This window comes from Sapajus apella, unplaced genomic scaffold, assembly GCF_009761245.1.
Source record: "Sapajus apella isolate SASKATOON/1434 unplaced genomic scaffold, GSC_monkey_1.0 scaffold2, whole genome shotgun sequence".
In the NCBI taxonomy this organism is placed as follows: Eukaryota; Metazoa; Chordata; class Mammalia; order Primates; family Cebidae; genus Sapajus; species Sapajus apella.
The window spans coordinates 68652846-68665154 of NW_022436942.1; the positions used below are offsets into that span (position 1 = coordinate 68652846).

Sequence of the window (12309 nt, forward strand, 5' to 3'; positions counted from 1 at the left end):
GTGCACCACCATGCTGGCTAACTTTTTGTATTTTAGTAGAGATGGGGTTTCACCATGTTGGCCAGGCTGGTCTTGAATTCCTGACCTCAGGTGATCCACCTGCCTCGACCTCCCAAAGTGCTGGGGTTACAGGCATGAGCCACCGCTCCCAGCCTAGAGAAGCTTTTAAGTAGAATTAAAGAGTAAGATAAGAAAATGGAGACAGTGAGTGTAGACAACTCTACAGTAGAGATAAACCAGTAACTGAAGGGGGAAACGGGATGAGTTAGGCTATTTCTGTGTTTTATTTATTTTTGACATGGCGTTTCACTCTTGTTGCCCAGGCTAGAGTGCAATGGCACAATCTCGGCTCACTGCAACCTCTGCCTCCCGGGTTCAAGTGATTCTCCTGTCTCAGCCTCCCTAGTAGCTGGGACTACAGGCACCCACTACCATACCCAACTAATTTTTTGTATTTTTAGTAGAGATGGGGTTTCACTCTGCTGGCCAGGTGGTCTCGAACTCCTGACCTCAGGCAATCCACCTGTCTCAGCCTCCCAAAGTGCTGGGATTACAGGTGTGAGCCACTGCACCCAGCTATTTCTGTATTTTAAAGAAGACTCGGCCCAGTGGCTCATGCCTGTAATTCTAGCACTTTGGGAGGCCAAGGCAGGAGGATTGCTTGAAGCTAGGAGTTTGAGACCAGCCTGGGCTACATAGCAAGACCCCGTCTTTACAAAAAAAAAAAAAAAAAAAAAAAAAAGCTGTGCATGGTGGTGCATGCCTATAGTTAAAGCTACTCTAAAGGCTGAGGTGGGAGGATTGCCCAGGAGTTTGAGGTTGCAGTGAGCCATGATCACACAATGGTACTGAAGCCTGGGCAATAGGGCAAGACCTGATCACAAATAAAAAAGTAAAGTAGAGATGAGAGGCATTTGAGCATTTGGAAATGCTAATAATCCTAGGGGCCTGGGATGCAGAACAGGGAGGGAAGGACTGGCTTTAACCTGGAAGAGTGGCTTACCGCAGTAGCAGGAGGGGAAGGGAAGAAGATGGATTAATTCATCCAGTGGCCTATGGAGGCTTCCTTGACCTCTGCCTCTCACATCGTGGTGGAAGCTTTGACGGCTCAGGAGGGGAGTCAACAGCAGACCACTGATCCCAAACTGGATTGTTGTGTGCCTTTGAAGTCAGGGAAGGGTTTGGTTTTAGGACTTGTTGGACCAATAATGAAGGTTCTGGGTGTTCTGTGAACCATCAGCAGCAAAGACAGGGATATAACACTGGTCAGGTTTCTGAGGGAGGCTGTCACCTGGAGCATTTAATGAGCAAACTTTCTCTTTGGAATCAACATCGCAGTTCCTTTTTTTCCTCCAGTTTTCTTGTATGTTCTTTGGAGCAGTTTCTTCTGATCAGCAAGAACACTTCAACCACCCTTTCGACAGTCTGGCAAGAGCAAGTGACAGTGAAGAGGACATGAATAATGGCAGTTTCTCTTTATCTTAATGCTTAATGATGGCTGAGCTGGCCCCCAGCCCAGTGACCGGCTCACTTGCCCCTCAAGCACGAGTTTGCATGTTTAGTGTCTTAAAGAGGTTGTTCCAGACTTCCTTGGAATGGAGGATGGGCATTAAAACCACATCATCTCGTACAACAGCCAGATCTAGAAATAGCTGCTTGTCAAGTGTATGTAACTTGCTTTAAATCCATTATGCTACTTCGGAGGTAGAAAGGTTTTCTATGAAAGAAAAAAGCCCATTAGAGTTCAATTCAGTGTACGTTCACCCTAGCACTTTTAACATCTTTGCTAGTTAGTTTTATAAAGGTATTTAAACTTTATTCAGCCATTTGGAGTGCTTCAAGATGGCTTGAAATGGAATTTTGTGATTTGTCGTCAGGTATCTTTTGTATTTGATTGCAAACATTTGGATTTTAGTTTTCTCATGTAATACCATGGCCTTTTTTGTCCATTGTTTTTATTTTAAGACTTTAAGTAGAATAAACGCTGGAAAAAAGATCAAGAATAAAAATTATATATAGTCACCTTCACTTGTTTTTTTTTTTAGATGTAGTCTTGCTCTGTCACTCAGGCTTAAGTGCAGTAATAACAATCTCGGCTCACTGCAATGTCTGTCTCTTGGGTCCAAGTGATTCTCCTGCCTCAGCCTCCCATGTAGCTGGGATTACAGGTGTGCACCCTATGCCTGGCTAATTTTTTGTCTTTTTAGTACAGGGTTTCGCCATGTTGGCCAGGCGGGTGTTGAACTCCTGACCTCAAGTGATCCACCACCTCAGCCTCCCAAAGTGCTAGGATTACAGGCTTGACCACCGTGCCCAGCCTGTAGTGTTTTTATAGATTGTAAAATTTTATTTCCTAACCGCAAATTGTTCTGATTTTCAGATGTGATTTTTGATTTTTCAGTGTGATGCAGAAAAGAATTTAATGGAAGTGATGCCAAATATTTCTGTATTATCTGACATAGAGCAGTATCCTCCACTGCCAAGACAGCTGAGTTTGGAGTAGAAAAAGGTGGAAGACAAATGTCTGTTCTTTGGCCCTTTAAGAGTTAGCTTTTTACCTGCACAAATGGACTAAAAAATCTGGCACAAAACATTGTTATGTAATGTCTTATGATGTGTGCCTCTCCCTCCCCCAAACCTGTTTACAGTCAATTATAACCTGACAAACGAGACTTTTGTAACATCTTATTGTTAATTGTTTCTACAACCTTCAAACCGTAAGGAAGTGTTAACTGGCAAGCAATTGTACTTTAGACTTTGTGAGAAATACATAAAGGTGGCTGAGTAGATTAGCATGCTTTAGAACTGTGAATAGGGTTCTAACTGAAACCAGAATGAATTTGGCTCTTGTAGCTTAGTAATGAGTCATAGCTACCCACAATAACATAATAAAAACTCAAGTTCATCCCAAGATGTTCCTTAGTGAATGAAAATGGGTGTTAACCAAGCTTTTTATGGTAACTGGCAATGCCCACATAATTTCAACTAAGTCCTTCACATTGTAGGCTGAAGATTTATGTATCTCATGCTTACATTGATGAATTAACACTGAACTTCTGATATTTCTAACAAATGCAAATGCCTACACAGACAGCTTTCTTTATTATTTTTTGAGATGGAGTCTTGTTCTGTTGCCCAGGTTGGAGTGCAGTGGCCTCAACTTGGCTCACTGCAACCTCCACCTCCCAGGTTCAAGCAATTCTCCTACCTCAGCCTCCCAAGTAGCTGAGATTACAGGTGCTCACCACCATGCCCAGCTAATTTTTCCATTTTTAGTAGTGATGGGGTTTCACCATGTTGGCCAGGCTGGTTTCAAACTCCTGACCTCAGGCGATCTGCCTGCCTTGGCCTCCCAAAGTGCTGGGATTATAGGTGTGAGACACCGTGCCCAGCCTCACAGAGAGCTTTTATACACAACAGTAACTCTGTAGGTCTCTTTGTTGAGGATAAAGTTTCCGATTCATTCATTTCATTGAAATGATTCATTGAAATGAATGAATCAGAGGGGTTTAGGTCTTGAAAGCATCATCACCAGTAATAGCCTGGATGCAACAATGGACTACTTATTTTTTAATTTTTTTAAGAGATGAGGTTTACCTTGTTGGCCAGGCTGGCCTTGAACTTCTGACCTCAGGTGATCCACCCACCTGGGCCTCCCAAAGTGCTGGGATTACAGGGGTGACACTGGCAGGGTGTGGTGGCTCACACCTGTAACCCCAGCACTTTGGGAGTCACAGCTAGGCAGATGACTTAAGCCCAGCAGTTCAAAACAAGCCTGGGCAACATGGTGAGATTCCATCTCTACAAAAAATGCAAAAATTATCCAGGCACTTTGGATTTTAGAATTTGGATACAGAGTGCTAAGTTGAAATACAGTCATGTGCTGCATAACATTTTGGTCAAGACGGACCACACAGACAGTGGTGGTCCCATAAAATAATGGAGTTGCCCTATGAAGGTGTACCCTTTTTTTTGTCTTTCATACTGTAGTTTTGCTAAACCATTTCTGTGTTTAGATATACAGATACTGTAGTGTTACAATGGCCTACAGTATTCAGTATAGTAACATGCTATACAGGTTTGTCGCCTAGGAGCAATAGGCTATCCATATGGCCCAGATGTGTAGTAGGCTAGACCATCAAGGCTTGTCAGTATACAATGACGAAATTGCTAAGGATTCATCTGTCAGAACATCTCTGTTGTTAAACAACACGATTGTGCACCAAATTTTTTTTGTAGCTTCCCTCTATACTATATGGAAGGTGCAAAGCCTCAGCTGGGAAAAACTTCTATATTTTACATTCAGTTGCCAGTCCATCATAATGAATTTTTGAGGAAGCTAAGCTGATGTACTGAATAGTGAACCAGTTGGAGGCAGTTAGAGTGGCAGTACATATTCACTGCTGGGAAGACTAGGAGGCTTGGAAATGAGGACCTGATAGAGACCAACAAACTCAGTGTCAAGGGCTGGTGTCTCAGTTACTACTACTCAAACCAAAAGGAGTACACAGATTAGTATAAATACTATATTTATTAAATATCTTTACAGTTTATTTAAATGTATTTACAGAACTATTCCTGCATAAGTTATAATTCAGACATCCAAATTCAGGTAATTGCCTCTTGGGTAATAAGACAAATAATGATAGTCTCAACAGAAAAAAGCAGCTCATTAGTATACACAGATTCTAATTTGCTTCATTATTTAGCCATCTTTGCCACAAACTACCTGTTAACAGTTAAAATTTTGACACGGACACTTTTTAGTTGAGAAGTTCAATTTTGCAAAGAATTTAATTTTTAAAAAATAGAATCCAAATATGTTCTGCTTCATGTTTTATAAGCAGATTTTGGTTTTTTGATACTGTAAAATTTTTTAAATGCACAAATGTGATCGTTTCCAGAGAAACTGAACGCTGTAGCTTCTACCAAAGACAGCTAGTATAAGGTGACAAGGAACCATGAACTTGTCCAAAAGTACAAACGTTTACAGTTCTAGCCAATCTTGTTTGCATTCTCCCAAACACTCAAAGCTGACTCAATAAATTCCCACGATTCCTGCCTTGTTACTTGGTGTGGTGGGCTAGTGGTACTGAAGGTGGTTTCCGTCTCTGGACTACTGTCCTATCCAGAACACATGCAGCTGACAGGAGAAGACACTCTCCCATCATGCAAAGTTTGAAACCGAGTTTCTAATGTAGACACGACCCAACCCCCAGACATGCACACCTGGAATGGATTCTTTTGTGATTTAGTACCCATCAACCATGTCAAGCAATTACAGTAACTCAGGACAAATAACTTGTTCCCCCCCATCCCATTTCTTCTTTTAGTTTTTAGAGCCTATGGACTCTACTGCAACTCCATTTGGTAAATTTTTTTTTTTTTTTTTTGTGCGCAGGCAGCTTAAGTTCATAGGAAGAAATAAGATTCTGATATGTTTAGAGTGCACATTTTAAAACAGAACAAAATAAAAATTTCAAGCATGTGATAAAAATATTGATTTTTATAATACAGTATTGCTTTATAAATATAGATGGAAAAGCTATAAACTTTACTGGTCTTTGGTGCATCCAGAGAGGGATAAGTAATTTGCCATTTGTAAATTAGAAATCCAAATTTTATCTTTTGTTATAAAAGTCCATTACATGAGGCAAGTGTGTGTGTATATGTGCACATGCATGCGTGTGCACGCTGCTTGACTTAAAATACCATTACACACACATCAGGTTCAGAATCAGACCCACCATGTGGTACAGCACAGTAACAACCCAGGGAGGCTTGGGTCTGTGGCCTAGAAAGTTCTTCTATGGGTCCAACACAGCCTCTGACCACTGAGAGGAGAGATACTTATTAAGCAGTGCTCCAACTGACCCCCCCCGGCAGTCATAAAATTAAGTGCATAACACAAAAAGAACAGGGGAAAATAGAGAAAATATTTTATGTCACTATCTATAGACCAGATCCAAAGTCAGTTCCCCTGTGAAACTCAATTCTTGCCTCACTACTTTCAGTATCACTGGAACAAACAGTGTCAGTTTCTAACAATCATTTCTCAAAAAGGTAAGCTGAGTAAATGAGTTGTATAAAATACCACCAATCTAGCTTCACAGAGACTGTGTTTGACAGGTTAAATGAGAGCAGAGAAAAACCAGAAACTTGACGAGCACTGCTCTTACCAGGAATTAAATGTGGGCGTTGGAAAATGAAAATATATCCAGATCATAAGGCTACATACCTCTTACCAAAAGTAATTGAAACCCTAAACAAAAGAGCTGAAGTTGTCAGTCCTAATATAAACGTATTCCTTCTAACAAAGCCCTTCTGGATGCAACTTTCTTTATTTCTTAAATACACAGAGACTGCAAATAGTTTGTGCAAAATAAATACTCTGCCACTTGCCACTCATGCTTCTGTGTTTTATCACAGCATGATGATTTCTCCTTAAATAGAGTCTTCCTCCAGACCCCCCACCCCACCCCGACCTCGTCTACCAAAGAATTCTGTTTTGTCAAGTTAGGGTAGTTAAGGCATTCTGACATGTAATTAAAGGTGATTCAAAATAGATTATCTAACATTATGCCAATTTAGGAATAGTAGATAAATTACTGAACGGCTTACAAATGAATAACTCATTCTTATTATAAATGAAATGCCTGTTACAAGCATGATGCATTGAAATATAGTAATGACATGTACATGGTACATGTTAAACAATTTTAAATAAAAGCTTGACAGTTACTCAAATATACAGTACAAATTCACAAAACAAAATCTTTTAAAACAAGTTGAGGTAACCTCAAACATAAATTTTAATGCAATAAACCAGGGAGTCAGTATCTCCTTTAGAGAAAAAGACTTTCTATATTCTCCTCAAGTAGATTCTCATCAGGTTTAATTGCATTCTCATCTATACACCAATGTTACCTGACTTATATATAAAACATGGCTTTAATTTAAGGATTTCTAAGTATATATTTTTTTCTACCACCAAGTTAATGAAGGAAAAAACCGACCCAAAAATATATATCTTTACAGCAGTCAACTTGTACACAAACCTTAAAAATAAGTTTGAGCTTGCAGATAATGGGAAAACTGAATGTGGGGTAGTTTTGTAAGGAAACTATACACTGCAAAATGGCTATTCGGAAACTGTAAACATTAAGCTTGATTCAGAAACCCCTAAATTTCCGTGTGGGGTAACTGTAAATGTCAGATCATCACTGGGAGTTTTCCTCATGGACATCTGTGCTGCTGCCGCTGCACACAGTGCTCTCTCCACATGGACTCACTGGATTTGGTGCATGCTCTATAGAAAGCAAAAGGTCTGAGAGTACGAATATGGGTAGGTAGCATAACCACTGAAAACCAACAAAATTCAAAGTTACAGCTGTCTGTTCTCAACTCTTCAGGCCTTGGGCCTAAAGTTCTCATTCAGGGGCATTCTGTCAGACAACTAGGTAGAATTTCGGCCATAACATTAAATTTCTAGGCTTTGAGGGGTTTTACAATCGTAAATAGTATTTCCATAACAAAATATTGGTAAAGTGTCTCCCCCATCCCTCCTGGAGATCAGGCCTCAGCCTGTGATGTGGACTAATCAAGAAACTGCCAAACTTTAACCACAGGAACACAATTAAGCATCTTCTTAAAAGCATGAAATATTTGCATCCATAGAACTAAAACGGATTTTTCTCCCGATTTGTAACAAAAAAGCTCTGGGATCAAAACTATAACCCAGAGCATGTTTTAGAGCAGAATCATAAGCCCCTGAAAAATAGGAGTTTATAACATAAACATAAAGCCACACCAATCATTATAACAAAGACGATGCCTGTGGAGTACACATGTAACATTTCTTTTGATGAATAATGTATGCTTCTAGTAGATGTATCATTACGTACAATTTGCGTTAGACTTTTACAATCCCTTTAGCACACTAGGATTCTGAATTCACTTTACCAACATTACTAATTTTCAATACTTCAACTACTTTTGAAAAGTAACAGCCATGGTGGCGCTGAACACCTCCATCTCCATCATGGAAAGAACATCGAGAAATGAAGGCCAATCTTCAAATCTTGGATCTCTTCAATTGCTGCCGGCAGATATGAGCTAGTGAATGATAGTAGTGGTTCTCAATAAAGATCTCAACGGGTCTCAAAAAGACGGGCAAAAGACTTACATCACTGGCCATTGAGATCAGTGGCAAAGAAATGTGGTCCTGCCAGCAGGATCAGCACACATGGCAGGGAAAATCTGGGACGATGAAAGGGAAGGCAGGACTTGACACTTTGGCTAGTCAGTCTGTATACTCAGCCACTATTGAAAGAAGGACGGTAATGTCATCTGGCTTTCCACCTACAATGAAAATGAAAACCTGTTAGTGTATTTTCTTTTTTTTTTTTATCTTTTTAAATTAAAAAAAAAAAAGATGGGGTTTCACCATGATGGCCAGGCTGGTCTTGAACTCCTGACCTCAGGTCATCCACCCACCTCTGCCTCCCAAAGTGCTAGGATTATAGGCGTGAGCCACCACTCCCGGCCTGTTAGTGTATTTTCAAAGGAAAAGTCAATAAAAAATGTGGGCTTAAATAAGTCCTGGGAGACAAATGTTTGCATTCCAGGCAGTTTTGGTTTGTCAATATACCCTAGTAGAATAAAGAAAAAAATATTTGATAAACAGTTAAACAAAATGCCAAGAAATTACACAAAACTGAAGCTTAAAAAAAAAAATCTTCCCTGCTCCTTTACAATAGGACCTCTGTCAAATGGCCACCACACCCTCTGTTCACATCAATCATAGCGAATCTGACGAGAAAGTTACATGCTTCTACCCACAGTCCTAATTTAGACAAACATATCCAATGTTTTGAAACTAGGAATAGCCTTGTATTCTAATCTGCCAAGCAGCTATGGCATGCACTTCTTTCTATTTTAACATTTCCTGGACGGCTAAGAAATGTTTTACATATCATAAAATTATATCAATAAGAAACTAATTCTACTAGTTCTGATACGCTAGCACCAACATGTCATCCCAGCCCTAAGACAGAGCCACTGGCCTGCTCCCAAAGTCACACATCATGCAGTAGATAGGACAACTCTTCAAGGGCAGTTTCACATTGCTTCCCTCTTCAAACCTTGCTGTGGCAATTTGGCAGGCAAATACTGTTGAGTCCCACAAAGCCAGAGGAAGGGAGAAGTGAAATGTCAGCCACGTGAGAGGCAGAATGTTAAACTGTTAGGAATGTCCAGGCACTCTGGCCAGTGCTTGGAGGCCTTTTGGGCTCAGGTCCAAGCACTGCAGTGGTGGCAATAAAAGGCTTCAGGTTCCGCCTTCCTCTGCAGCCAATGAGGTTCGGTTCTGAAGGGCATCCTGTGTGGGGAAGACATGACGACATGCACTAGCTCTCACCCTCCTGACCTTGCTGAAAGCCACCAGTGCACAGCCTGGCTGGGAGAGGACACCTCCACAGTCTCACACAGAGCTCACAATGCTCCACTCTACTGACACCATGTCCCTAGCCAGTCCCTATGACCTTCCCAAAGAATGCTTACCTCTCACATTCAATCCATTGTCACATGCAAACTGTGCAAACGGTGACATATAATTTGGGTCATAGGCCAGCTCATGAGCTTGCTCAGCAATGCTTCTTGCAGTCTGTTGTATACTCTCATAATTTGAATTCTAAGATAAAGCATGAGGAAGTTATTTTACCATAATGTGCAAGACAGTAACATTTATCTAACCACTTTTTCCATCATTTAAGTTTTATTCTAGTTAGAAAAGATATTAAAACATTATGCCCTGGCTAATATGAACAAGACACCAGTGCTGTCTACACATGATATCAATCAGTAAGTCCTTTGCTATGGTGGCGTTGAGCCCTAAAGTTTGAATATTCATTTTTGCTTTATTCCCATTTGAAATTCTAAAGGTAGTCTTGCTAAAATAGGATGAATTGAAAAGGAAGCTTCTGATAGCCTTTGAAGGATGACCTCAAAAGTCTCCCTGCTCAGGAACACATGCTGGCCAACCCCAGTTTGCTCTCCAAGTAACAGTTGCCAACTGCTCTAGTGAAGATACCTTCAGAATTTTATATCATGAGGATATTCCTGTCTAGCTGTGTAATCTTGGGGCACACCCTTATCCCTGCTGCTCCAGCTTCCTCATCTGCAAAATGGGAATGCTTCACAAAGCCAGGAAAAAATGGAAAGCCTAGTTTTCACCTCCTTCCTCTCTCTATGGGACAAGCCTAAACTATTTGCTTACTGGTGGCGGCTCCGGTCACACTGAGGCCTCTAGCGGCCTGCTGCCCTTGGCTGGCTCTGGCATGACTATTTCTTAGCTTTGCTTGATTGAACACCTGTTGGTATGTTAGAATAAACGAAGAAAAAGACAACCAGGACCCAACACCATTAGACACCATTAAAATACAAATAAAGATACAAACAAGAAATGTCCTCATCTAGATTTTTCCTACTTTTACCAGCCTGTGAAAAACCTGAGTAGGAAGCTTCTTTTTACAATTACTCCAATTATGAGTATTTCCATTTACAACTGTTTGAAAGACCAGAGCTATTATTATTTTCCTGAAATTCATAAAATAGTTATTTCCAAAACTATAAAGAGCTAATGCAACTGAATCAATAAACAGCTGTCCAGAGAAGGTCACTCTTCCCAAGAGCTAACCTTTGAGTTAATTACCTTTAATTTTTTTAGCTCCTGAAGGATCATATAATCAGGCATGTTGTCAAAGAGTCCATCTGTCGCCGTCAGGATAATATCTCCTAACTGAACATCAAAAGACGTGCTATCAGCAGCATCCGGACTGTGGCAAGGACAGGGGAGGGACAAAGTTAAGAAGGCCCTTTAGAGATGGGGTCAAAATGTCCTACAGGCACTATTTTTCAATGCAGTAAGACTTCTGCAAGAAAAACTGATTTATAATAATGGAGTCAATTTTTTTTTTGAGACAGAGTTTTGCTCTTGTTGTCCAGGCTAGAGTGCAATGGTGCAATCTCTGCTCACTGCAACCTCTGCCTCCCAGGTTCAAGCAATTTTCCTGGCTCAGCCTCCCAATGGAGTCAATTTTTAAAAAAAATCATTCTGAAACTTCCAACCCTGAAAACAGTTAACTGAAAACTCTAATATAAATGTTTCAAAATCTTAACTGTAACTACCAAGTAAAGCCAAGTCTAATAATTAGTCACAAGTGGCTAAGGGGGGAGGGTTCTCTTCTGAGTCAGATCTAACACACCTCTAAAATCCTAGCAGAAATGAGCCTTTATTCCTAATTCTTTACAGCCAAATTCCATTCTATCCTTTTTTTTCCTTTTTTTGAAAACAAGTCTCACTCTGTTGTCGAGGCTGGAGTGCAGTGGTACAATCTCGGCTCGCTGCAACTTCTGCTTCCCAGGTTCAAGCAATTCTCCTGTCTCGGCCTCCCAAGCAGCTGGGACTACAGGCATGTAAGATAGTGCTTTTAGGATTACAGGTATGCACCAACATGCCCAGCTAGTTTTTTTTTTTTTAAACATTTTTAGTAGAGAAAGGGTTTTGCCACATTGGCCAGGCTGGTCTCAAACTCCTGACCTCAGGTGATCAGTGTGCCCCAGCATCCCAAAGTGCTGAGATTACAGGTGTGAGCCACTGGACCAGCCCACCCTCTCTTATTCACATTTTTCACTCATCAGTTTCCTTGCATGTTTGAATCTGGCTCTCAGGGTGCCATGCCATAGTGAGGGTGCGATGATGAGTACCCATGGAGAATGACATGCCAATCCTATAAGAATTCATTCACTTGAAATATTAACCGTGTTTTGGCATAGTAAGGACTGTGTGTCTCCTAGAGGTCCCAAAATGCTCATCACGCATGGGTATTTATTAGTGTGCCTGGCATATCAGGTCCTCAAAAAATATCTTGATATCTTAACCGGGCACAGTGGCTGACACCTGTAATCCCAGCACTTTGGGAAGCAGAGGCAGGCGGATTACTTGAGGTCAGGAGTTCAAGACCAGCCTGGCCATCATGGTGAAATACCATCTCTGCTAAAAATACAAAAATTAGCCAAGCATGGTGGTGTGCATCTGTAATCCCAGCTACTCAGGAGGCCAATGCAGGAGAATTGCTTGCTTCAACCCTAAATGTGGAGGTTGCAGTGAGCTGAGATGGTGCCACTGCACTCCAGCCTGGACAAAAGAGTGAGACATCATCTCAGAAAGAAAGAAAAGAAAAGAAAAAAGAAAAGAAGGAAGGAACAAAGAAAGAAAGAAAGAATATCTGTTGTGTAACTAAATGAGTA

The 12309-nt window shown here is 40.8% G+C and overlaps 2 protein-coding genes across 8 annotated transcripts in view; one reads left to right on the top strand and one right to left on the bottom strand.

Moving 5' to 3' along the window:
* RAD9B (RAD9 checkpoint clamp component B) overlaps positions 1 to 2913 on the top strand; it is a 37837-nt gene extending 34924 nt beyond the window's left edge. For 6 of the 7 annotated variants that reach the window (XM_032239292.1, XM_032239278.1, XM_032239300.1 and 3 more), the window contains one exon: positions 1357 to 2000. In XM_032239292.1, coding sequence (XP_032095183.1) covers positions 1357 to 1485 — 129 coding nt within the window. In that variant the 3' untranslated portion in view covers positions 1486 to 2000. Of the gene's footprint in view, positions 1 to 1356 lie in introns of all 7 variants that reach the window. The other variant, XM_032239308.1, reaches the window with a different exon arrangement.
* Positions 2914 to 4512: 1599 nt separating this feature from the next.
* PPTC7 (protein phosphatase targeting COQ7) overlaps positions 4513 to 12309 on the bottom strand; it is a 49770-nt gene continuing 41973 nt past the window's right edge. Inside the window, exons 4-6 of the mRNA XM_032239378.1 lie at positions 10712 to 10835; positions 9562 to 9691; positions 4513 to 8361 (exon numbers count right to left, since the gene is read on the bottom strand). Coding sequence (XP_032095269.1) covers positions 8303 to 8361; positions 9562 to 9691; positions 10712 to 10835 — 313 coding nt within the window. The 3' untranslated portion in view covers positions 4513 to 8302. The remainder of the gene's footprint in view (positions 8362 to 9561; positions 9692 to 10711; positions 10836 to 12309) is intronic.